The following is a 24,689-nucleotide window of genomic DNA, read 5'->3' as shown; positions in this document are numbered from 1 at the left end:
TATATTCCTGAAATGTTTTTGTTTAAATGCTTGTTCCCCTGACTTATGACTTCAAAAGCAAATATGTAAAGGTTGTTCTCCAAGTACCACTTCAAGAAAAAAAAACGTTGCTCTCCAAGTACCACCATAATGACCAGTTGTGTAGTGGCCATAAGTATTCATTGAATATTTTTGGCCACAATTTGAACAGTAAAACTGTTTGCATATTTATGTCATTCTCTGTATTACCACAGTTAGATAGTCACTGGCTTAGGGAATTGTGTAATACTATCATGAGGTGATTATACATTAAAATGCATATTCATTCACTGTAACACAGACCCGGGCATTCTGCGCCTCTATGTGCGTCCCTGTCCGGCCCGCGTGAGGCCAATCATAAATTACAAAATACATTTAAAAAAGTATCTACATCGAGTGTGCTATACAACGGTGCTGCTTTTGTCTAGAAAAGTGTTATTTGTATTACTTCTGTGTGGACGTGATTGTGAGTGAATGTGAACAGCAGCAATCACAAATTACAAAATACATTTTTAAAAACATCTACATGTATGTCATGCATGCAATACCTCGCTGTACTTCAAATTGCTTCAATGACAAGGTCTAAAAGTGAATATGGAAAGTTTGCTGCTGGAGCCAACTCAACACATGTCTGCTCAGCACAGCACATTGTAAGTACAATACTTATTCATTGTTCTCATATATGACAGGGAAGCAAAGGAGAGAGAGGACCCATGGGCGTTCCAGGTGCTCAAGGTCTGAGTGGACGCAAAGGAGAGAGAGGACCCATGGGCGTTCCAGGTGCTCAAGGTCTGAGTGGACGCAAAGGAGAGAGAGGACCCATGGGCGTTCCAGGTGCTCAAGGTCTGAGTGGAAGAAAAGGAGAGAGAGGACCCATGGGCGTTCCAGGTGCTCAAGGTCTGAGTGGACGCAAAGGAGAGAGAGGACCCATGGGCGTTCCAGGTGCTCAAGGTCTGAGTGGACGCAAAGGAGAGAGAGGACCCATGGGCGTTCCAGGTGCTCAAGGTCTGAGTGGACGCAAAGGAGAGAGAGGACCCATGGGCGTTCCAGGGGCTCAAGGTCTGAGTGGACGCAAAGGAGAGAGAGGACCCATGGGCGTTCCAGGTGCTCAAGGTCTGAGTGGACGCAAAGGAGAGAGAGGACCCATGGGCGTTCCAGGTGCTCAAGGTCTGAGTGGAAGCAAAGGAGAGAGAGGACCCATGGGCGTTCCAGGTGCTCAAGGTCTGAGTGGACGCAAAGGAGAGAGAGGACCCATGGGCGTTCCAGGTGCTCAAGGTCTGAGTGGACGCAAAGGAGAGAGAGGACCCATGGGCGTTCCAGGGGCTCAAGGTCTGAGTGGACGCAAAGGAGAGAGAGGACCCATGGGCGTTCCAGGTGCTCAAGGTCTGAGTGGACGCAAAGGAGAGAGAGGACCCATGGGCGTTCCAGGTGCTCAAGGTCTGAGTGGACGCAAAGGAGAGAGAGGACCCATGGGCGTTCCAGGTGCTCAAGGTCTGAGTGGAAGCAAAGGAGAGAGAGGACCCATGGGCGTTCCAGGTGCTCAAGGTCTGAGTGGACGCAAAGGAGAGAGAGGACCCATGGGCGTTCCAGGGGCTCAAGGTCTGAGTGGACGCAAAGGAGAGAGAGGACCCATGGGCGTTCCAGGTGCTCAAGGTCTGAGTGGAAGCAAAGGAGAGAGAGGACCCATGGGCGTTCCAGGTGCTCAAGGTCTGAGTGGACGCAAAGGAGAGAGAGGACCCATGGGCGTTCCAGGTGCTCAAGGTCTGAGTGGACGCAAAGGAGACAAGGTATGTAGTTAAAGAGTCCACCAGGGGGCAGTGTTTACCCAGGAGTTGAATACAAGTCTTACATTCAAGCAGGATGAAATATTTCTGTCCTTGTAGTGCTTCACTATGAACATATTCTGAAGATAAGATATTATACTTACAATTTCTTCTAAAGATTGTATAACATGTATATCATTACTCTGTCTAATAGTGCTAACCTTTAACAGTTAATGTTACTCATTTTCATTAACTACTAGTTTCTCCATAACTGTTTTATATTGTTGTACTTTCTTTCTTATTCAAGAAAATGTTTTAAATGTATTTATTTTATTTTATATATATTTTTTGAAAAGGACCTTATGAATGAAATTAGATTGTTTGAAGGGTTCTTCAAACCAGGTCCAGTCCAGATTATGTCCAGGTCGAGTTTACCAGAATTGATTAACGTGGACCCCGACTTAAACAAGTTGAAAAACTTATTGGGGTGTTACCATTTAGTGGTCAATTGTACGGAATATGTACTGAACTGTGCAATCTACTAATAAAAGTTTCAATCAATCAATCAAAGTCGGGCTCAGCAACACACGCCTTCATTTATGTACACTCAAAATTAGGAAACACAACAATAGATTGCAAATATCTGTAAACAAAATTACATTTTCAAACTTCCCATCTTTTTTTATGTATATTGGCATCATTATCGGTTTCAACCATATAACTTTCTGAAGTCAAAAAATACTGAATACATGTTTTAATGAGGGTAAAAAGTGAATATCTGTTTTTGGCCTTAAAAAAAACCTTTCACTGAATGCTATAATTAAATTGACTTAGTCATGACTGTCAATGAACTCTCCTAAAATAACAGAAACCATATTAAGCTTCATAAACAAACCAATAATTAAACACATTTTTCCAACTTCCACCCAAAAGGAAGACACAATATGACAATACCAAAACAAAAGCAGGGTGGATTCAGACTCCTTACAACAAAATAGGTATTCATCCGACTCTTGTCACATTCCATAGTTTTAACATTTTTCTTGTGTTCGAAAAGTTATAAATAATTTTAATTTGAAATTAACAATTTTGCAAATCGATAGTAGTTTCGTAGATTAATTTGAATATTTCTTTAGTCAAAAAGCAGTCAAAAATGTTCTCCCATTTTCCATATGTGTTATATGAGCATCCTTCAAAGATTTCTTTATTAAATAAGCATTATATTATTTTATATTTATTTTAGTTCCTTTTTGCCAACTAGAATTTCTTATTAGAGGTTTACAAACTAATAATTTAGTAGTTCCATAATTAATTATTTGTTTCCATCTTTTCCCAATGATTCCAGTTAGTGGATTGAATGAAAAACTTGAACAGGCATCATCATACATAGTTCTAGAGGCCTACTGAAATGAGATTTTCTTATTTAAACGGGGATAGCAGGTCTATTCTATGTGTCATAATTGATCATTTCGCGATATTGCCATATTTTTGCTGAAAGGATTTAGTAGAGAACATCAACCATTAAGTACGTAACTTTTGGTCGCTAAAAAAAAAGCCTTGCCTGTACCGGAAGTAGCAGACGATGTGCGTGTGACGTCACTGGTTGTAGGGCTCCTTACATTGTTTATATTCACAGCCACCAGCAGCAAGAGCGATTCGGACCGAGAAAGCGACGATTTCCCAACTAATTTGAGCGAGAATGAAAGATTCGTGGATGAGGAAAGTTAGAGTGAAGCAATAGAAAAAAAAGGCTAGGGCAGTGGGAGCGATTCAGATGTTATTCGACACATTTACTAGGATAATTCTGGAAATTTCCTTATCTGATTATTGTGTTACTAGTGTTTTAGTGAGATTATAAAGTCATACCTGAAATTGGGAGGGGTTTGGTGACCAGCAGTGTCTCTGATGGAAGCCATGGAGGAGCCAAGAAAGTGGCAGCAGGCTATTTGACAGCTGCTGCAGGAAGAACGACACAAGCTCCGCTGATGTCTCCGATAAGAGCCGACTTATTACCACAATTTTCTCACCGAAACCTGCTGGTTGATATGTGGTAGAGAAACATGTTCGCTTGACCGCTCTGTTCCATAGTAAAGCTTCACAACAAACAAAGAAACACTGGCTGTGTTTTGGTTGCTAAAAGCGGCTGCAATCCACTGCTTTCCACCAACAGCATTCTTCTTTGACGTCTCCATTATTAATTGAACAAATTGCAAAAGATTCAGCAACACAAATGTCCAAAATACTGTGTAATTATGCAATTAAATTGGACAACTTTTAGCTGTGAGTGGTGCTTAGATAAAATGTCCACTACAAACAATAACGTCACAAACACGCGTCAACATAAGCGTCATCATTCTGCAATGTTTTCAACAGGAAACTTCGCGGGAGATTTAAAATTGCAATTTAGTAAACTAAAGCGGCCGTATTGGCATGTGTGGCAATGTTAAAATTTCATCATTGATGTATAAAGTATCAGACTGCGTGGTCGGTAGTGGTGGCTTTCAGTAGGCCTTTAAATTCATCATACTTCATAATCTTACCGTTCTCATTGATAATGTCATTGACAAAAATGATTCCTCTTTCAAACATAGTTTACCAAAAGAAAGGCTTTCCATCTATTACAACAATAGAGTTCATCCATATTATCTTCTGCAAAATGTCATCTCTTTTTTCTGGCACATCAAATAGAAAACACCACCATGAGTGGATTGTTTCCTTCATGAACCTCGCCATGTTTCCCAGCAGACTCTCTCTCTACATAAGGAAAATGCGAGGTCATCAATTGTAAAAACGGATACAATTTATTTTGATACAGTACATGTTTTTTGTCCAACAGGACACTAGTGTACCACTCAGTGTTTAATTACATCTTTGGAACAATTGATGCTTTTAAAGACAGGCACATAGCTTCATGGTTGAGAAGTTTCAGGCCCTCATATTCATTGTACAAAACCTTTCTTCTAATCTTTTCTGGTTTGCCGTCCCAGACAAAATGGAAGACTCTCCGCTCATAGACCTTAAAGTGTTTTGATGGAGCTGGTAATGACAAAAACAAATAAATTGAGGAATGATTAACGAGTTGACAATAGATATTTTACCATACAAGATTAAGGATTTCCCTTTCCATAATTGCATAATTTTATCCAGTTTTCTTAATCGATTAACATAATTTACTGAGCTGAGATCTTCCAGATTCTCTGGTACAAAAACACCAAGTATGTTAAATGGTCCATCTGTCCACAAAACAGGCACTTTGCATTGCTATCGAAATAACGTTCCCTTTAGATTTCCGATTATTATTTTACATTTACCATATTTTAGCTTAAGCCCAGATTGCTGTGAAAATATGTCCAAACGATTAAGAAGCTTTCGCAAACAATGAGGATCGGGGCTGATAAAGAAGCTTGTATCTTCGGCATACATTATTTTACTTTCAATAATATTATTACTGAGCCCTTCAATATTTGTATTCAATCTAACTTTAACCGTCAATATTTCCATAGCAATAATAAATAAGTATGGAGACAAAAGGCACCCTTGTTTTAGACCTCTTAATATAAGTATTGTCCCAGAGATGTATCCATTATTGATGATTCTACAGTTCATTTAAATATATAGCGTCTTGATCCAGTGTAGTAAGGTGTTGCCAAAATTTAAAAAAACTAAGCTTTTACACATTTAGGCTAATTTTGTCAAATTCCTTCTCCAGGTTGACTGTAAAAATTGATCCTTTTTTATTTTCCATATTATAATTTTCTATCATTTCTAATAACTGTCTAATATTGTTTCCTATGTTACTTAATTGTAGGAAACCTGATTGATCTTGGTGAATAATATTTCACCCTAACCCTAATATTTGACAAAACAGACTTAAGTCCTTAAGCAAAACATTTTGCCAGGATCTTGGCATCGTATCACTGAAGTGTCATTGGTCTCCAATTTTTTAGATAAACTTGGTCTTTATACTCACCATTTATTTCCTGTTTCAGAATAAAGAAATAAGACCTTCTGTTTGAGTGTTAGACAAAAACATGTGTTTTATATGAGTAATTAAAACTACAAAAGCAGTTGTTTCTTAACCTCTTCATAAAATACTTGATAGACCTCAATAGGTATTCCACCTAATTCTGGGGTTTCCCTGGATGAAAAGACTTAACAGCTTCCACAAGTTCTTCCTCTCTAATGAGGCCTTTACATGAATGGCTTTCTTCTGAAGTCAATTTTCTTTTATAATTTTCTGAAAAAAAAAAAGTAGTTTCAGGAGAGATTACTGAATTAGAAAAAATATTTCCAAAGTAATTTTCCTTTACTTTCAACAATGTGGTGTGTGTATCCAATACCTTTCCATTTGTTTTAATACGTATGGAAATGTTCTTTTTATAACGTTTTTTTGCTTGGATATTTCAAATGAATTTTGAACACTTATCACGTTTTTTTCATCCAGATTGCTCTGTTGCAGTCATAACTTTAAAATAATTGTTTTTCAGTTAAGTTTAACTCTTCTTTTTTGGCTGTAAAAGGAATTCAGTTGCTCGCTAATTAGATTATCACTACTATCAATGTTTTTTGTAAATCCTCAATTTCTTTCTTTAATTCCTGTTAGACCATTTTAAGTTTTTTTTCTCCATGAAGAGTACGCAATGGCATATCCCCTTAAATATTTGAAGGCTTCCCAGGCGATTTGATGATCCTATATTATTTTTAAATTAGTCAGTAATAAGTTTTTTTTTTTCAATGAATTATTCATCCTGTAGAAGCATTTGATTCAACTTCCAATATCTGGGCTCACATGTATTATCTTCAATTGCAGTTTTTTAAACCTATACAATTATTATCAGAACACAATTTATCATTGCTTGATATTGCAGTCACTTTGTTTAGCAATGAAAATGGTATATAAAAAATAGTCAATAGGACTTGCCTGGTTTTGTCTTCTCCACATATATTGTACTAACCTAGTATTTTTTAATCTCCAGATGTCAATTAAATCAAATGCATCCATAACATTTTTAATCTTTTGTAAAGATTAAGGAGGGTTAGTAACCCTCTGGAGAGAGCAAGCACTCCGTCTTTGCATTTGGAGTTGATCAACTTTACAACCATAGGTCTCGGTCTAGCATCCTCTTTGCGTTTGCCAATCCTGTGTGCTCGTTCCATTTGGATCCTCTTGACTTCTTCATCCGAAATGCCCAGTTGCTTCTGCAGAATGGCTGTGACGAGGTTCTCCGCGATGCTGTAGATCACTTCTACATCTTTCAGTTCAGTTCAGTTCAGTTTATTTTCAGTCTAACAAAAACATATTCAAACATAGATCACGATTCAAAAATGAATAACATAACTGAAACAGGCAGAAGCAAAAAAGCTTATATGCCCAACATACATTTTTTACATTCAATTAAGTTACCTTTTCTAATAATTCTGCAACACAAAAAGAAATATAGTCATTCAGCATCCACATTCAAGCTGCCCCCCAACAAACAATGCAAAAATATGTACCTACACACATACACTTTTCTGTAAATAGATAAACATACATACCTTCTAAATACAACATTTAACCAAACAAACATAAATTTCTAGTTCACATAACTTTTTGAAATACATTGTGACATGTTCTTTTTGAAATTAAATACTGAGTCACTCATTTTTATTTCTTTACCAACAGAATTCCACAAATTAACACCGAGAACAGATAAACATCTACATTTAACCACTAGTCTTGCTTTTGGTAAAATAAACCTAGATTCATCTCTTAGATTGTATTTGCTGGTCTGTAGAGTGAAGTATTTTTGAATTCCTTCTGGAAGAGTATTTATTTTTGCTTTGAACATTATCTGTGTTATTTTAATATAAACAATATCTTGAAATTTCATAAGTTTTGATTTAACAAATAATGGATGGGTATGGTCATAATATCCTGCTTTGTTTATTAGCCGTACAGCTTTTTTTTGCAGCAAAACAATATCATTAGTTATGGTTTTAAAAGTGGTTCCCCAGAGTTCTACACAGTATGTCATGTATGGAAGTATCAAAGTATAATAAATTGTTAACAAAGAATTATAATTAAGTAATTATTTAGTTTTATACAAAACACCAAGTGTTTTTGATATTTTTGTTTTTATATAATTTACATGTTGTCTCCATGATCATTTATAATCAATTATAACTCCCAAAAACTTAGTATCAAAGACACGCTCAATTTTATATCCATTTATTTTAATATTTACTTCATTAGATACCTCAGTTTTGGTACCAAATATCATAAATTTAGTTTTAGCAATATTAAGTGATAATTTATTCATATCAAACCAGTTTTTAAGCACTGTCATTTCTTGTTCTATTTTTACCATGAATTGATTAACGTGGACCCCGACTTAAACAAGTTGAAAAACTTATTCGGGTGTTACCATTTAGTGGTCAATTGTACGGAATATGTACTGAACTGTGCAATCTACTAATAAAAAAAGTATCGAAAACCAAAAGTTCATTAAAAGATTTTCCAGAACAAAGGATAGTTGTCCATCCATCCCATCCATTTCCTACCGCTTATTCCCTTTCGGGGTCGCGGGGGGCGCTGGCGCCTATCTCAGCTACAATCGGGCGGAAGGCAGGGTACACCCTGGACAAGTCGCCACCTCATCGCAGGGCCAACACAGATAGACAGACAACATTCACACTCACATTCACACACTAGGGCCAATTTAGTGTTGCCAATCAACCTATCCCCAGGTGCATGTCTTTGGAAGTGGGAGGAAGCCGGAGTACCCGGAGGGAACCCACGCATTCACGGGGAGAACATGCAAACTCCACACAGAAAGATCCCGAGCCTGGATTTGAACCCAGGACTGCAGGACCTTCGTATTGTGAGGCAGACGCACTAACCCCTCTGCCACCGTGAAGCCCAAGGATAGTTGTATCATCAGCAAACATAAAAAATGTTAAGAAACTTGATGCATCACAAAAATCATTAATGAAAATTGTAAATAACTTAGGACCAATTATAGAACCCTGTGGAATTCCACAAACTATATTTTTAAATCCAGATATTGTATTATCCACCTGAACACATTGTTTTCTATTTTCTAGATAGCTCTTGATCCAGGACAGAGCTGGCCCTCGGATGCCGTACTTATCCAACTTATTTATTAACTGTCTGTGGTCAATGGTATCGAAGGCCTTTTTTAAATCAATATAGATGGCTATTGTAAATTCATCATTATCCATAGCAGTACTAACCTCCTCCAGCATATGCATTACTGCATACGTAGTTGTTCGATTTTCCCTAAAACCATACTGCTGCTGCTTAAGCAAGGTGTTTTTTTCCAGAAAATTATTTAACTGTTTTGTAAAAAGCTTTTCTAAAATTTTTGAAAATTGAGTGAGTATTGAAATCGGTCTATAATTTTCCATAAGATGCTTATTTCCGTTTTTAAAAACAGGAATAACCTTTGCTATCTTCATATCATCTGGGAAGTATCCACACTTGAATGATTGATTACATATGTGAGCCAATGGCTTAGGAATTAAATGAATACATTCTTTAATAATTACCATATCTGTGTGATGTATGTCTGTAGATGTTTTACTTTTAAAGGCTCTTACTGTTTGAATTATATCCACTTTTGTTACTCCACTCAAAAACATTGATTTTAAATGAGGGTTTATTGTGTTTTTAGTCAAGCCTGTGTCCTCATAAACAGGTATTTTTTCTGCAAGTGCAGGGCCCATATTAACCAAATAGTCATTAAATTCTTCCACTATCATTTCTTTTTTGTTTAGTTTTATATTATTATCATTTATAAAGTAGCTCGGAGTCTCATGATTTTTACATCTATTACCTAAAACCTGGTTGATTGTGTTCCATGTTTGTTTAATATTATGTTTGCTATCTTCAAATTTCTCGTTATAATAACTTTTCTTTTGCTTTCGTAGAATAGAAGTCAACTTATTTTTATAAATTTTATACTCCCTTTAATTTTGTTCAGTTTTATTTTTTAAGTAACTATCATACAGAACATTTTTTCTATTGGAGGCCATTACTAGACCCTTCGTCATCCAAGGCTTATTTTTACTCACTTTCTTTAGTGTGGACTTCACGACTGGACAGCAGGAATTATAAAGTTCTATCCATTTAAACAGAAATGCCCTGTATGAATCATTACAATTTTCAACATACACCCCTTCCCAGAAACATTTTGAAAGCTCATTCTTAAATGCTTGTATTCTTTCAGGTGTCCTTAATCTTGTTAATTTGAACAATGTTTTTTGTGCTATATTATTTACAATCATACTTTGAATATTCACAAACACTGGAAAATGATCTGTGATGTCACTAAGGAGTATTCCACCTGTAGTTATGTCATGGATATTTGTAAAAATATTGTCAATGAGGGTAGCAGATTCTCGCGTTATTCTGCTTGGTTTATCAATTATTGGTTGCAAACCATAAGTAAACATTTCATTTATAAAGTCATTAGTTGGTTTATGGGTTCTCCATTTTAATAAATCAAAATTGAAATCCCCACACACAAAGACACATTTCTTGTTAGCTAGTTTTCCAAGTACTTTTAGTAGGCTGTCATGGAAAAGCTCTACATGTGACCCAGGTGTCCTATAAATACAACTCAAATATGCACTACGTTCGTTGTTTATTTGTATTTTTATAGTCATACTCTCCATAACATCATCTATAACTAGACTGTCGATAATTTCACAGTAATATTTTTTTGGTACATAGAACGCAACGCCACCTCCTTTTTAATTTTTTCTATTTATATTATAAAAATCATAACCTTCTAATATAAACATATCAATAATTTCATCTGTCAACCATGTCTCTGAGATGCAATTGCTTGGAATGTCGATTTTAAAGATTCCAAACACTCTTGTATCTTCTCAAAATTAGCCCTGAGACTTCTACTATTAAAATGAATAAGCAAAAAACCCTTTAAATCCACATTTTGAAAACTATCCTCTGAGTAATATGAAACATTTATGTTATGTAATCCACTTAGATTAATTTCTGGATCAATGTCATTACAAAATTCTCCTACTTTATCATCATTCATTTCTAAATAACTTAAATTTAGTTCCTTACAGCTTATCCTGTCTTGAATATCTTCTTGCCCAGCTATACTGCTTTCTTCCTCGTCAGAAATATAAAAGTCATTATTAGTCATCCTCCAAAGAAGTTTAACCAAAATATCAATAATGTACTAAAATGTACGATATAACTTAAAAAAACACACATTATCCTTAATCCTAATGTCCATATACCATGTGTACCATACATTTTCATTGTCCACATACCATTTGTTGTCCTGATTCAACAAGTTATTTAAATTGTTCCAAGTCTTTCACGTTTTTAATCCATATTGGCTTCATTTGATCCGATCCATTTGGCTTTATATAGACTTTGCCATGTCTCGTCCATGTAGATTGAATCTTATTTTCTTTCCTGAGAATGCGGCCACTTCTTGGAATTTCACCATTTTTCTTTGTCAGGTGCTCATTCAGATAAATTCCAGTGCCCTTTAGCTTTTTGGACTGTCTCAGCAGCTCCATTTTGTGTTTCTGGTTAACCATCTGCATCACTATTATTGGTCTTGCTTTAACATTCTTGTTTGGAAATGAATAGCATGTTGATATGTTTTGTTTCTCAACAATGATGTTTTTACCCCTGAAAAAGTCCAGGAGTTTTTGCTCAAGAGTTTCAAGTTCCTCCGTAGGAGCATCTTCACCTTGGTTCAGCCCAGCTGTAACTCGAGCATAACTGCGGTGTTTCAGCTCTAGTCCTGTGACCACAATGTCATTGACAAGTGATTGTTGCTCCAAATCCTCACATCTCTGCTCCAAAAGTTCAATCCTTTTGTCTCTCTGGATCACATTCTCCTTCAGCTCCTTCACTTCCTCCATGAGGCCCATGATGTTTCCTTGTTGCTTTAGAACCTTAGCAATCTTTTCACCCATGAAGTTTAGAGATTTCTTTATCTCTTCAAGTTCCTCTGACAACTTTTTAATTGTTATTGTCATCTTTTCAAGTAATTTTACACAGGTATTTTAGGTAACTTGATGAGCTGCACTGAAGTTTTCAGAAGGCCTGTTTGGGCCTTGATTTGATACTCCTAAAATACCTTTTTCAGAGTCCAATGTTGTTGCAATATCCCCAAAGTAGTGAAGTAAAGTATTCCTTCACCATCAGCAATGGAGCATTTCAAGATATTTGTCTCAGATTCCAGATATATTTGATGAATTGTAGAGAGACTCTGAGCAGGGAGAAGCATTGGCAGCCATCTTGTCACCTTCATCTTCATAATCAGCAACTTGTCCCGCATGCTCCTGCAGCGGAGTTCCAACAAGTCCGCCTTTAATTTCTCGCTCTCTGTTGTCAGTCTAGTAGTTTCGAGTTCCTGGCTTGTTAACTCAACTTTTAGTGTCGTCTTTTCCTTTTTTATCTCCACCATTTCAGCGTGATTGTACTTGACTGATTTTTTTCAGCTCTGGAACGTCAGTTATTAGTTCAATCAAAATGTCCAGTTTTTCAAGTTTTTCAACCATAGCTCGCAACATTTTTCGATCGTCCGGAGTAAACATTGCATTTTCGTCCAAATCCCTAGAGGACAATTGATCACGGACGTGTTTAGATTCCTTTGATCCGCGTTGTGGCATAGTTGCAGGGGAACAATGGGCCACTCGGCGTTCGAGGCACCTTATTTTCAGCCAAATCACCCTCGTGAGTAGAATATATCTCACCAATTGCAGAGAGGCGGATATATATAGTGTAAATGACTTCAAATCTTGTGTCACTGGCGCGTTTATGCCATTTATCACATTACATACTGGGACTTGTGTAGAGACTGTCTCAGCTCACGGTGGCCTAACCTGCTGTCCTTTAAACTTGCTGTATTATATAAGTATTTCTGTCCTTATACTGTAGTGCATCAATACATACACTCTCCTCGAAATATAGTATGTTTCTAGCCTTGTACTGTAGTACACCAATACTACAAAAGATAGCATATACGTGTGTAGTTACACTTTTTTTTCTAAAGTGTTTGCGTCCTTGTTGTACATCAATATTACATCCCCCTTAAGATAGTATTTTATATAAGTATTTCAGTACATCAATACATACACTTTCTCCTATATAAGTACTTCAGTACATAAATACTTACACTTATTTCCAAAGATAGTGTATTGTAAAAGTATGTCAGTAAATCAATACTTAGTTTCTTCTAAAGATACAATGTCTAAGTATTTATGTCGTTGTACAATAGAACATCAATACATAAACTTTATTCTAAAGATTATATAAGTATTTCTGTCCATGCATTGTAGTACATCATTACTTAAACTGTCTTTGAAGTATTTCAGTACACGAATACTTATACAATATTCTATCTTTAGAAGAACGTGTAAGTTTTTCAGTACATCAATACTTAGTTTCTTCTAAGGGTACTATACATACAGTGCCCTCCAAAAGTATTGGAACAGTGAGTCCAATTTGTTTATTTTTGTTGTAGACTGAAAACATTTGGGTTTGACAATAAAAGATGAGTATGGGACAATAGATCAACATGTTAGTTTTTATTTCCAGGTATTTGCATCTGGATCTGATACACAACTTAGAAGATAGCACCTTTTGGTTCAACCTACCCATTTTTCATGAGAGCAAAAGTATCGGAACATGTGACTGACAGGTGTGTGTTGTTGCCCAGGTGTTTCCCAATTACATTGATTATTCAAACACTAAATAGCACTAAATGTCTGAGCTCAGTTTCAGATTGAGTAGGATAGGTTTTGCCTGTGCAGACTGCATTTAGAGTTGGCGTCAACATGAAAACGAGAGTCTATGGGTCTATGGGTGAAAACAAAGCAATTGTGAATCTGAGAGAAGATGGACATTCAATCAGAGCCATTGCACAAGCATTGGCCATAGTGAGTACAACCGTTTGGAATGTTCTGAAGAAGAAAGAAACCACTGGTGTACTAGGCTACAGACGTGGAACAGGACCAAGGAAAACATCAGCAGTTGATGAAAGAAACATTGTGAGAGCTATAAAGAACAACTGTTAGTGACATCAGCAACAACCTCCTGAGGGCAGGAGTGAAGGTATCACAATCTACTGTTTGCAGAAGACTTCATGAACAGAAGTACAGAGATTACACCAGAAGATGCAAACCACTCGATAGCAAGAATAATTGGAAGGCCAGGCTACATTTTGGCCAAAAGGTGCAGGGATGAGCCTAAAAAATTCTGGGAAAATGTTTTATGGACTGATGAGACAAAGATTATCTTCTTCCAAAGTGATGGAAAGGCGAAAGTTTGGAGAAAGAAAGGATCTGCTCATGATCCCAAACATACAAGCTCATATGTGAAACACGGCAGAGCTAATGTCATGGCTTGGGCTTGCAAGGCTTCTTCTGGGACGTCATCTTCATTGATGATGTAACCCATGATGGCAGCAGCAAAATGAACTCAGAAGTCTACAGAAACATTTAGTCTTCTAATTTACAGAAAGATGCAACTAAACTGATTGGGAGATCCTTCATCATGCAGCAAGATAACGACCCAAAACACACTGCCAAAACAACAAAGGAGTTGATCAGGGGCAAGAAGTGGAAGGTTTTAGACTGGCCAAGTCAGTCTCCAGACTTAAACCCAATAGAGCATGTATTTTACCTGCTGAAGAGGAGACTGACAGGAGTAACCCCCCCCCCCCCCAAAACAAACAAAACTGAAAAAGGCTATGGAGAAAGCCTGGAAAAGCATCACAAAAGTTTTGCAACTAAATATTAAGTCCTATACACTTTAATGTATTTTAAGTTTATATGTTCCTGTTGGAGCCTATCTATATTATTTATTTATTAATTGTTTTGACAATCTAATCCAATAATGTCAATGATGATGTTAATTAATTATTGGCTGTTTTAGATTGATTATGATTAAGTGAGCCACTTCCTCCTATGATTAAGAAGAAAGGACAGCTGGGCGTTCCCTTTCTCTGTCTGTCATGCTGAAGGAGTGAGGAGTGAAATAGTTTGTCTACCACCAAATAAGTTATTTTGATTATGTAGAAAGTCAACAACGGAGAATATTTTTTGTTTGTGAAAATATATTATCAACATTTTCAATCTAGAAATATCTCCCCGAGTGCTTATTAAGGAATTTAGTGAGTATTAAACCTCCTCCTCAAGGCTACTTGGCTATCTTTATTGTAATTTTTGGGAAACTTTTTGGAACGACAGAGTAGCCGTAACAAGTAAACAAACTACACTGTAGACCCGAAGGACCATCCACGATCGCTCTGCACCGACGACAGCAAGCAGCCGGCGGGCCGTGAGTAAAATCAGCTGATGAACGTCATGAATGAATGAATGATCGCGCCGCTGCGCTGTATGGAATCATTTTAACGCTATGGAAAGGAAAGTTGCAGGTTGTGGATGTGAAATGCACATGTTGGAAGGACATATAGGAATGAACTAAACAATGGACTAAGTGGAAAATAAATTGAGCAGTGTGATTATTTGGAATGATGTCTGGCACACCTGAGACGGCAGCTGAGGCCGACCACATGCCGAGAACGCGCATTGCTTTGCGCAGAGGCAGACTGGGCGCGTGCACAAGGAAGCTAAATGAAATAAAGACTTTGATGACTCATGTTAGAAATGCTGATAAAGTCAATGATGATTTTGAAGTATTTAAAAGAGCTGTGGATGGATTTAAAAATGCTCACAACTTTGTGCAAAACTTGCTATCAGGAGAGGAAAAGGAAAATGATTATTATGACTGGTATGAACCCACGATAATAAATGTGAATTATTTCATGAAACATGGAAAAGAGAAATTGCACAATCAAAAGTTGGACCACTGGACAGCATATCAAATTTATCTTACCAATCAAAGTCTGTCACTGGATCAAAAGCCTCTAGATGTTCCTCAGTATCCTCAGAATTAAAAAGGGCCAAAGCGTAACAGGCTGCTACAGTGGCTCGAGCTGCTGCACTGAAGGAAAAACACATCTTGCAACTGGAGGAAACAAAGCTTTAAGCAAAGATGGAGAAAATGCAACTGGAGGGAACAAAGCTTAAAGCAAAGATGGAGCAAATGGAGTTGGAAGCAGATCTCGCAGCATCAACTGCTAAAATACAAATCCTTCAAAGTGATTTAATTCATGAAAGTAATGAGGTGACTCAGGAACCCATGACTGAGTATTATGATTCTCACCATGAAAGAGAAACTATGGCGAGCAATGTGGACTTTATAGAGTTTGGTGTAATACACAAAACCCCACTTCACCAAACCATCTTAAGTCTCCACACACCTCTACCTAAAAGGAACACCAGCACATCAGAAGATCTAAATAAACCTCAAAACAAAAATGCAATTAAAAAACACAAGACCCAGAGTGTAAATCAGACTCATAATAAATCACTCTGCACAAGATAATGTGGTTATTAATGCTGCTCATGATAACTTGGAAATGGTTATTCAAAGACAAAGTGAAATCGTAAAACTCATTGTCTCACAGCAAAAACTCTACTACCAGCTAGAGAGATGTCTGTTTGATGGTAACCCACTGGCATATCAGTCTTTTATCCATGCATTTGAACACTTGATTGAAGACAAGACTGAGAATCATCAAGACCGACTCTACTACTTTGAACAGTTTGCATCTGGTTTGCCAAGAGACTTGGTTCACAGCTGTTTGCACATGGAAGCCAGTAGGGGCTATAATGAAGCAAGGCGCCTCTTAAAGGAACACTTTGGAAATGAGATGAACATTTCGGGAGGTTACTTGGAAAAAGCCTTGAATTGGACAGCAATTAAAGCTGAGGATGGAAAAATGCTTCATGCATATGCAATGTATTTGAGAGGATGCTGTAATGTAATGCAAGATTTACAGCATTTGGAGGAACTTGATATCCCATCAAACCTAAGGCTGATTACATCCAAACTACCCTACAAACTCAGAGAAAAGTGGCAAAGCACAGCTTATGAGACACAATAGAGGACTGGCAGGAGAATCAGATTCAACAATTTTGTGTATTTTCTAGAAATGCATGCCAAGATGCTTTTGGATCCATTGTTTGGAGACATTCAGGACCAAATAACAAAAAGGCCTCTTCCAAAAAGCACAAGTGGACTAAAACCAATTAGAGGCATAAACAGCAGCTTTGCTACTTCAGTAGCTGTGAATACAGAGTCAGCAGGAAGCGCTGTAAAATACTCTGTTCCACTGCAACCTGCTCAAACCACACCCAGTGGTATCATCCCTTTATGTAGTATTTTAATGGCAAACATGCTCTGATTGACTGCTCACAATTCAAAACACAGTCACATAACGAAAAGATTGATTCAACCCTAATCCACTTCCTCCTCCCATGATTAAGAAGACAGGACAGCTGGGCGCTCCCTTTGTCTGTCTGTCATGACGGAGTGAGGAGTGAAATAGTTTTTTTTACCACGAAATAAGTTATTTTGGTTATGTAGAAAGTCAACCACAAAGAATATTTTTTGTTTGTGAAAATAAATCAACATTTTGAATCTAGAAATATCTCCGCGAGTGCTTAAGGAATTTAGTGAGTATTAAACCTTCTCTTCAAGGCTACTCGGCTATCTTTATTTTAGTTTTTTGGAAACTTTTTGGAACGACAGAGTAGCCGTAACAGTTCCAATAGTTTTATTCACCTAAAAGTGTTGTGTTCCATTACAAATAATATTATCTTATAAGTTGTGTATCAGATCCAGATGTAAATACTTGGAAATGAAAGCTAAAATGTTGATCTCTTGTCTTATATTCATCTTTTGATGTCAAACCCAAATGTTTTCAGTCTACAACAAAAATAAAGGAACTGGCCTCACTGTTCCAATACTTTTGGAGGGCACTGTATAAGTGTTTCTATCCTTGGACTGTAGTACATCAATACTTACACTTATTCTAAAGATAGTAAATGATCCAAGTCTTTCTCTCCTTGTATTTGTAGCACACCATTACTTAAACTGACTTCTATTGATAGCATATACAGTTGTGATCAAAATTATTCAACCCCCACACAATTTAGGTGTTTTAGCAAGTTGGACATTTATTCCTTATTTTGTTTATAGTCATATCAAATAAAGATGTATCAAATAGACAAATGCAACTTAAATTGTAACACTGTATTTTACAAAATACCAAAAAAGGACATTTTTATTAATATCTCATTGACAAAATGATTCAACCCCCTGGTTACATGCATCTTTAGTACTTAGTAGAACAGCCTTTGGCAGTAATGACATCCTTCAAACGTGATACATAACCGGACACAAGCTTCTTGCAAGCATCTACAGGTATTTTAGCCCATTCCTCTTGGGCAAAGGCCTCCAGTTCATTCATATTCTTGGGCTTGCGTGCTGCAACTGCCTTCTTCAAGTCCCACCACAGCTTTTCTAGAGGATTTAGGTCTGGTGACTGTGAAGGCCACTCCAGAGTCTTCCAGCCCTTCTTCTGCAACCACTCTGATGTTGATTTGGAGGTATGCTTGGGATCCTTGTCCTGTTGGAAGGTCCAACGTCTCCCAAGCCTCAGCTTCCTCACTGACTTCATGACATTTGCAGCTAATATATCCTGCTAGGAAATAGAATTCATAATGCCTTGAACGCGCTGGAGATTCCCGGTACCTGAGGCAGAGAAACACCCCCAGAGTATGATTGACCCCCCACCATGCTTAACAGTAGGCAAGGTGTTCTTCTCTTTGTAAGCTTCATTTTTTCTCCTCCTGACATAACCTTGATTCATAGGCCCAAAGAGTTCCAGTTTTGTCTCATCACTCCATAGAACAGTTTCCCAAAAACGTTGGGGGTTCTCCAGATGATTTTTGGCATACTGGAGTCTATTTTTCTTGTGCCTGGTAGTCAGAAGTGGTGTGCACCTGGGAGTTCTGGCATGGAGGCCTTCATCTCGTAGTGCGCACCTTATTGTCTGGGACGAAACCTGCGTTCCCCCCTCTGCAATGTCCTGTTGTAGTTCCTCAGCTGTTACCCGGGGGTTTTTCACCACTGTACGCTCCAAATACCGGACAGCAGTTGCACACCGCATCCTCTTTCTACCACGCCCAGGTAGTGTTTCCACTGTGTCTTTAGCTTTAAACTTGCAAATTATGCTCCCAACTGTGTCTCTTGGAATGTGTAATGTCTTTGCTATTTTCTTATATCCATATCCTTTCTCATGAAGAGAAATGACCTCCTTTCTTGACTTCTTTGAATACTCCCTGGACTTCACCATGTTGCAAATACACCATTGACCCACTACAAGAAGCTGAGCGTCACAGTCTTTTTCAATCAGTTTAATTTTGCTCTTTATGCTTCTAATCACATCTACAGGTGTTTTCAACACCTGATTGAAAATATCTTATTCAAATTATGTTCTTAAGAGTTATGATCTTCAAGGGGTTGAATAATTTTGTCACTGAAATATTAAGAAAAATGACACTGTTTGGTATGTTACAACATATAATGTTGTAATTCAATTTGCATTTGTCTACTTAATGCATCTTTATTTGATATGACTATAAATAAAATACGGAATAAATGTCCAACTTGCTAAAACACCAAGATTGTGTGGGCGTTGAATAATTTTGATCACAACTGTAAGTGTTTCTATCCTTGTCATGTACTTTCTCCTAAAGGTAGTATACTATACAAGTATTTCAGTACATCAATACATACATTTTCTTCTAAAGATAATATATTATACAAGTGATTCTGTCCTTGTACTGTAGTACACTTTATTCTAAATATAACAGTAAACTAAGTATTTCTGTCCCTGTACATCAATACATAGTTTTTTTTGTAAAGATAGTATATAAGTGTTTCTGCCCATCAATACTCACTATTTCCCCTAAAGTTCAAAATTATATAAGTGTTTCTATCCTTGTACTGTAGTACATCAATACTTACACTTTCTTCTAAAGGTAGTGTTTTATAGAAGGTAGTGGAATTAGTTATCATGTACAAGATGTATTTACGGGATATTTTTAACTCCATGTTATACATGTATGTTTGTCTCCTCATTCAAAGGGCTTCCAAAGAAGAGGTGGACCCAAAGGAGACATTGTGAGTATCACTTTTGTTTGTGAATGATTGGAGCCTTCAATATGAAACACTAACAAATATTCTGTTTTCTGCTTGAAGGTAGACTCCGACGTGGAGGGGCTAGCTGGTGAGAAAGGGGAAAAGTAAGACCAGTCATTTTGAACTTTCTGAAGTTGACCTGTTGATATTTAAATATTGAAAGCAAAGACAAATAATATACTATTTGACTGAGACCCATTTTGGGTCCCTAAGACTTTTAACAATCAAGGAAAGACCTTAAGGTTTTAAAAACCAAAATGGCCCCTACATTCGTTAACTTTTAAGTGTGCGGCCCTTTGTGGTAAAGTTTTGGACATCCCTTGTTTCGTTTTAATGAATAGCTGAGAAGAAAGGAATCTTGTATAGATTATACATTAACAGTACTTTAAAACATTTTTTTTTATTAAAGTGAGTCATTGTGTTTCAGTATTTTTGCCCTGCCACTTGTAGGAACCCTCATTCTGCATGTTTTTGTACAGACTATTGTTGGACAATCTTTCAACGCTGCATTCAAACATTTTCATAGTTGAACCTTACATGTAGAAACACAAATGTTTCTGGGTGCTGTGCTTACTGAACGGAGGAAAACAAATCTAAAGGACAAGAACTTGCAATTTTTAAAATCAGTATCTCATGAATGTTTGGGTGTGACAGGGTATGTCTGGAGAATCTGGCACTAAAGGACAGGTGAGTTGTGTATGATCATGTGTTAAGTAAATATACACTTCATGCACTTGTATGTGTTTGCAGCACAGAGTGAGGAGACCTTGGACATAATGGTCCAACATGGAGACTCTGGGAAGCCAGGTGATGTAGGACCCCCTGGACTGCCTGGTCCTCGGGGGTTGAACGGCATGAGCGGTGTGCATGGCAGGCCGGGTATTGAGGGTCCACCGGTGAGTCCACTCACTGTTTGGGAAATGTAATGGTTGTCACTTTTACACAATGTTGTTCTTCTCTTCAGGGACAAGATATATCTGACCAGCATATTATTGATGTGGTATAAAGAATGTTGCAAGGTGAGCTTTACCACTCTAATTTCCCTCCAAAAAAATAATCAATTGCTTGTTATTGTAAACAAAAACTCTATTACATATGTAAAGTTTCAGTTCAATATGTCAAAATTGAAAATGACAGTTAGCCAAAATCAAATCAAAACCGAAAATGTTGGAAGATGTGTGGAGATGTGGTGGAGAGGTTAGGGTTAGTGTTTTATAGGAAGGAATAAGTTATTGTGTATAACAGGGGTCACCAACGCGGACACCCTAACCCTAACACGTAAGGACCAGATGAGTAGCCCGCTGGCCTGTTCTAAAAATAGCTCAAATAGCAGCACTTACCAGTGAGCTGCCTCTATTTTTTAAATTATATTTATGTACTATCAGGGTTAGGGTTAACCCCAACTCTCGCTTTGCTCGACATTTTTAATTCTAAGAGAGACAAAACTAAAATTTAATTAGAAAATCCAAGAAAATATTTTAAAGACCCTGTCTTTTTACTTTGCTTCTTATAACTTTCAGAAAGACAATTTAAGAGAAAAAATACATTCTTGAAAATGATTTTAGGATTTTTAAACACATATACCTTTTTACCTTTTAAATTCATTCCTTTTCTTTCCTGAAAATTTAAAATGTTAAGCCCACCAGGCTGCACCAAACTTTTGGTGCTTTGTTCACACAGAAAAGTACAGTGGTGTATGTGCAGCAACTATGAAGGTTGCAAGCCTGTTTGGTTCCACTTATCTTTGTGAATCAGCCTTTTCTGACATGAACTTCATCAAGAAGAAACACAGAACAAGCCTCACTGATGCACATCTGCAAGACTCACTCAGAGTTGCAGTTTCTAGTTACACAGCAGAGTACAACACACTAGTTAACAGAATGCCATGCCAGGCTTCCCACTAACTGACAAAGAAACAGATATCAGATTTGGTGTCCAGTTCAAAGTGTGACATGATGAGAGTTGACTTTTGTATTTTACGTGAGTTATTATTTGTACAAACATGGTGCAAAGTAATTCATGATTTGTTAAAAAATGTTAGTGGCTAGCTAACCTTAACCCTAACCCTAAATCATTAAGATCATTTTTTCCACATAATATTTATTATTAATAATAACATAGAGCTAAAGGTTAATGTAGCAAATTGGCTATTTTTGGCAATTTATTTAAGTGTGTAACAAACTGGTAGGCTTTCGCATAAGTCAGTACTCAAGAAGTAACCCTTGGTTTCAAAAAGGTTGGTGCCCCCTGGTGTATAAGATGTATGTATGGTATATTTTTAATCTCTACATTATACAGTTCCTAAATGAATCTCTTTTTTGTGACAGAGAGGCTGGCGGCAGCAGTAGCAGTGAGCACTACAAGGGCTGTGCCGTTGAACAACCGGCTATTCTGGTCCTCCGTGATTAATGGTTCCACAAGGACCACATGATTTGCCTGGTTCCCGAAGAATTCCTGGAACGATGGGAGCTGACAGACGGATTGGAAACACATGTCTTAAAGGTAGGGACATGTTTAGTTTCATCTACAGTAATGTGTGTGTATACATATGCTTACATATACATATTTAAACATGTGTATACATTTGTACCAATGTGTACATATGTATGCACTTTTTTTTTAGTCAGTATACAAACGTACAACGAATTGGGGTTAGGGTTAGAGGGTTAACCCTAACCCCAACCCTAACCGACTGTCTTCTATGCCTAAAACCTACCCTCTAACCCTAACCATAACCCCAACCCTAAACGACTTTCTTTCTATGCCTAAATGCTACCCATCTCGCTTTCTCTTTAAATCTAACCCTAAATCCTTACCCCAACCCTAACCCCAATCCTAACCCCAACCCTAACCGACTGTCTTTTCTATGCCTAAAACCTACCCTCTAACCCCAACCCTAACCGACTTTCTTTCTATGCCTGAATCCTACCCGTCTCTCTTTCTCTTTAAATCTAACCCTAAATCCTTACCCTTACCCCAACCCTAACCGACTGTCTTTCTATGTCAAAGACCTACCCTCTAACCCCAACCCCAACCACAACCAAAACCCCAACCCCAACCCTAACCCTAACCCCAACCCTAACCTTACCCTAACCCTACCCTAACCCTAACCCAACCCTTAACCTAACCCAAATCCTTACCCTTACCCCAACCCTAACCGACTGTCTGTCTATCTATGCCTAAAACCTAACCCTTACCCTAACCCGAATCCTTACCCTAACCGACTGTCTTTCTATGCCTAAAACCTACCCCATGACCCCAATCCAAACCCCAACCCTAACTGACTGTCTTTCTTTGCCTAAAACCTACCCCCTGACCCCAATCCTAACCCCAACCCTAACCGGCTTTCTTTCTATGCCTAAATCCTACCTTTCTCTCTTTCTCTTTAAATCCAACCCTAAATCCTTACCCCAACCCTAACCCCAATCCTAACCCCAACCCTAACCGACTGTCTTTCTATGCCTAAAACCTACCCTCTAACCCCAACCCTAACAGACTTTCTTTCTATAGTTAAGACCTACCCTCTAACCCTAACCCAGACCCCAACCCTAACCCCAACCCTAACCCTAACCCTAACCTAACCCAAATCCTTACCCTTACCCCAACCCTAACCGACTGTCTGTCTTTCTATGCCTAAAACCTAACCCTTAGCCTAACCCGAATCCTTACCCTAACCGACTGTCTTTCTATGCCTAAAACCTACCCCATGACCCCAATCCAAACCCCAACCCTAACCGACTGTCTTTCTTTGCCTAAAACCTACCCCCTGACCCCAATCCTAACCCCAACCCTAACCGGCTTTCTTTCTATGCCTAAATCCTACCTTTCTCTCTTTCTCTTTAAATCCAACCCTAAATCCTTACCCCAACCCTAACCCCAATCCTAACCCCAACCCTAACCGACTGTCTTTCTATGCCTAAAACCTACCCTCTAACCCCAACCCTAACAGACTTTCTTTCTATAGTTAAGACCTACCCTCTAACCCCAACCCTAACCCAGACCCCAACCCTAACCCAGACCCCAACCCTAACCCCAACCCTAACCCCAACCCTAACCCTAACCCCAACCCTAACCCCAAACCCCAACTCCTTACCCCAACCCTAACCCCAATCCTAACCCTAACCCCAACCCCAAACCCCAACCCCAACTCCTTACCCTTACCCCAACCCCTAGCCCCAACCCTAACCCTAACCCTAATCCTTACCCTTACCCCAACCCTAACCGACTGTCTTTCTATGTCAAAGACCTACCCTCTAACCCCAACCCCAACCACAACCCCAACCCTAACCCCAACCCTAACCTTACCCTAACCCAAATCCTTACCCTTACCCCAACCCTAACCCTAACCGACTGTCTGTCTATGCCTAAAACCTAACCATTACCCTAACCCACATCCTTACCCTAACCGACTGTCTTTCTATGCCTAAAACCTACCCCATGACCCCAATCCAAACCCCAACCCTAACCGACTGTCTTTCTTTGCCTAAAACCTACCCCCTGACCCCAATCCTAACCCCAACCCTAACCGACTTTCTTTCTATGCCTAAATCCTACCTTTCTCCCTTTCTCTTTAAATCCAACCCTAAATCCTTACCCCAACCCTAACCCCAATCCTAACCCCAACCCTAACCGACTGTCTTTCTATGCCTAAAACCTACCCTCTAACCCCAACCCTAACAGACTTTCTTTCTATAGTTAAGACCTACCCTCTAACCCCAACCCTAACCCAGACCCCAACCCTAACCCCAACCCTAACCCCAACCCTAACCCCAAACCCCAACTCCTTACCCCAA

At 38.2% G+C, this 24,689-nt stretch overlaps 1 protein-coding gene across 2 annotated transcripts; it reads left to right on the top strand.

The window, feature by feature from the left end:
* Window positions 1-1,671: 1,671 nt before the first annotated feature.
* On the top strand, window positions 1,672-22,913 carry LOC133543536 (collagen alpha-2(IX) chain-like). 2 transcript variants are annotated; one of them, XM_061888147.1, is made up of 7 exons: window positions 1,672-1,805; window positions 19,843-19,878; window positions 19,957-20,000; window positions 20,551-20,583; window positions 20,652-20,792; window positions 20,861-20,915; window positions 22,224-22,913. In XM_061888147.1, exons 1-5 carry the CDS (start codon window positions 1,704-1,706, stop codon window positions 20,671-20,673), a joined length of 237 nt encoding a protein of 78 aa, XP_061744131.1. In that variant the 5' UTR covers window positions 1,672-1,703; the 3' UTR covers window positions 20,674-20,792; window positions 20,861-20,915; window positions 22,224-22,913. The 2 variants fall into 2 exon arrangements, with proteins under 2 accessions (XP_061744131.1, XP_061744132.1); XM_061888148.1 differs by having other exon boundaries at window positions 20,647-20,792.
* Window positions 22,914-24,689: the final 1,776 nt, after the last annotated feature.

This window comes from Nerophis ophidion, linkage group LG26 (assembly GCF_033978795.1).
Source record: "Nerophis ophidion isolate RoL-2023_Sa linkage group LG26, RoL_Noph_v1.0, whole genome shotgun sequence".
Lineage (NCBI taxonomy): Eukaryota > Metazoa > Chordata > Actinopteri > Syngnathiformes > Syngnathidae > Nerophis > Nerophis ophidion.
The sequence above is the reverse complement of the archived record's forward strand: the minus strand, read 5'-3'. Positions and strand labels throughout refer to the sequence as shown.

Coding starts and splice junctions, on each gene's coding strand:
- LOC133543536 (XM_061888147.1), top strand. CDS start 1,704: ATGGGCGTTCCAGGTGCTCAAGGTCTGAGTGGACGCAAAGGAGAGAGA. Junction 19,879..19,956: donor GTGGACCCAAAGGAGACATT/GTGAGTATCACT, acceptor TTCTGCTTGAAG/GTAGACTCCGACGTGGAGGG. Junction 20,001..20,550: donor GCTGGTGAGAAAGGGGAAAA/GTAAGACCAGTC, acceptor TGGGTGTGACAG/GGTATGTCTGGAGAATCTGG.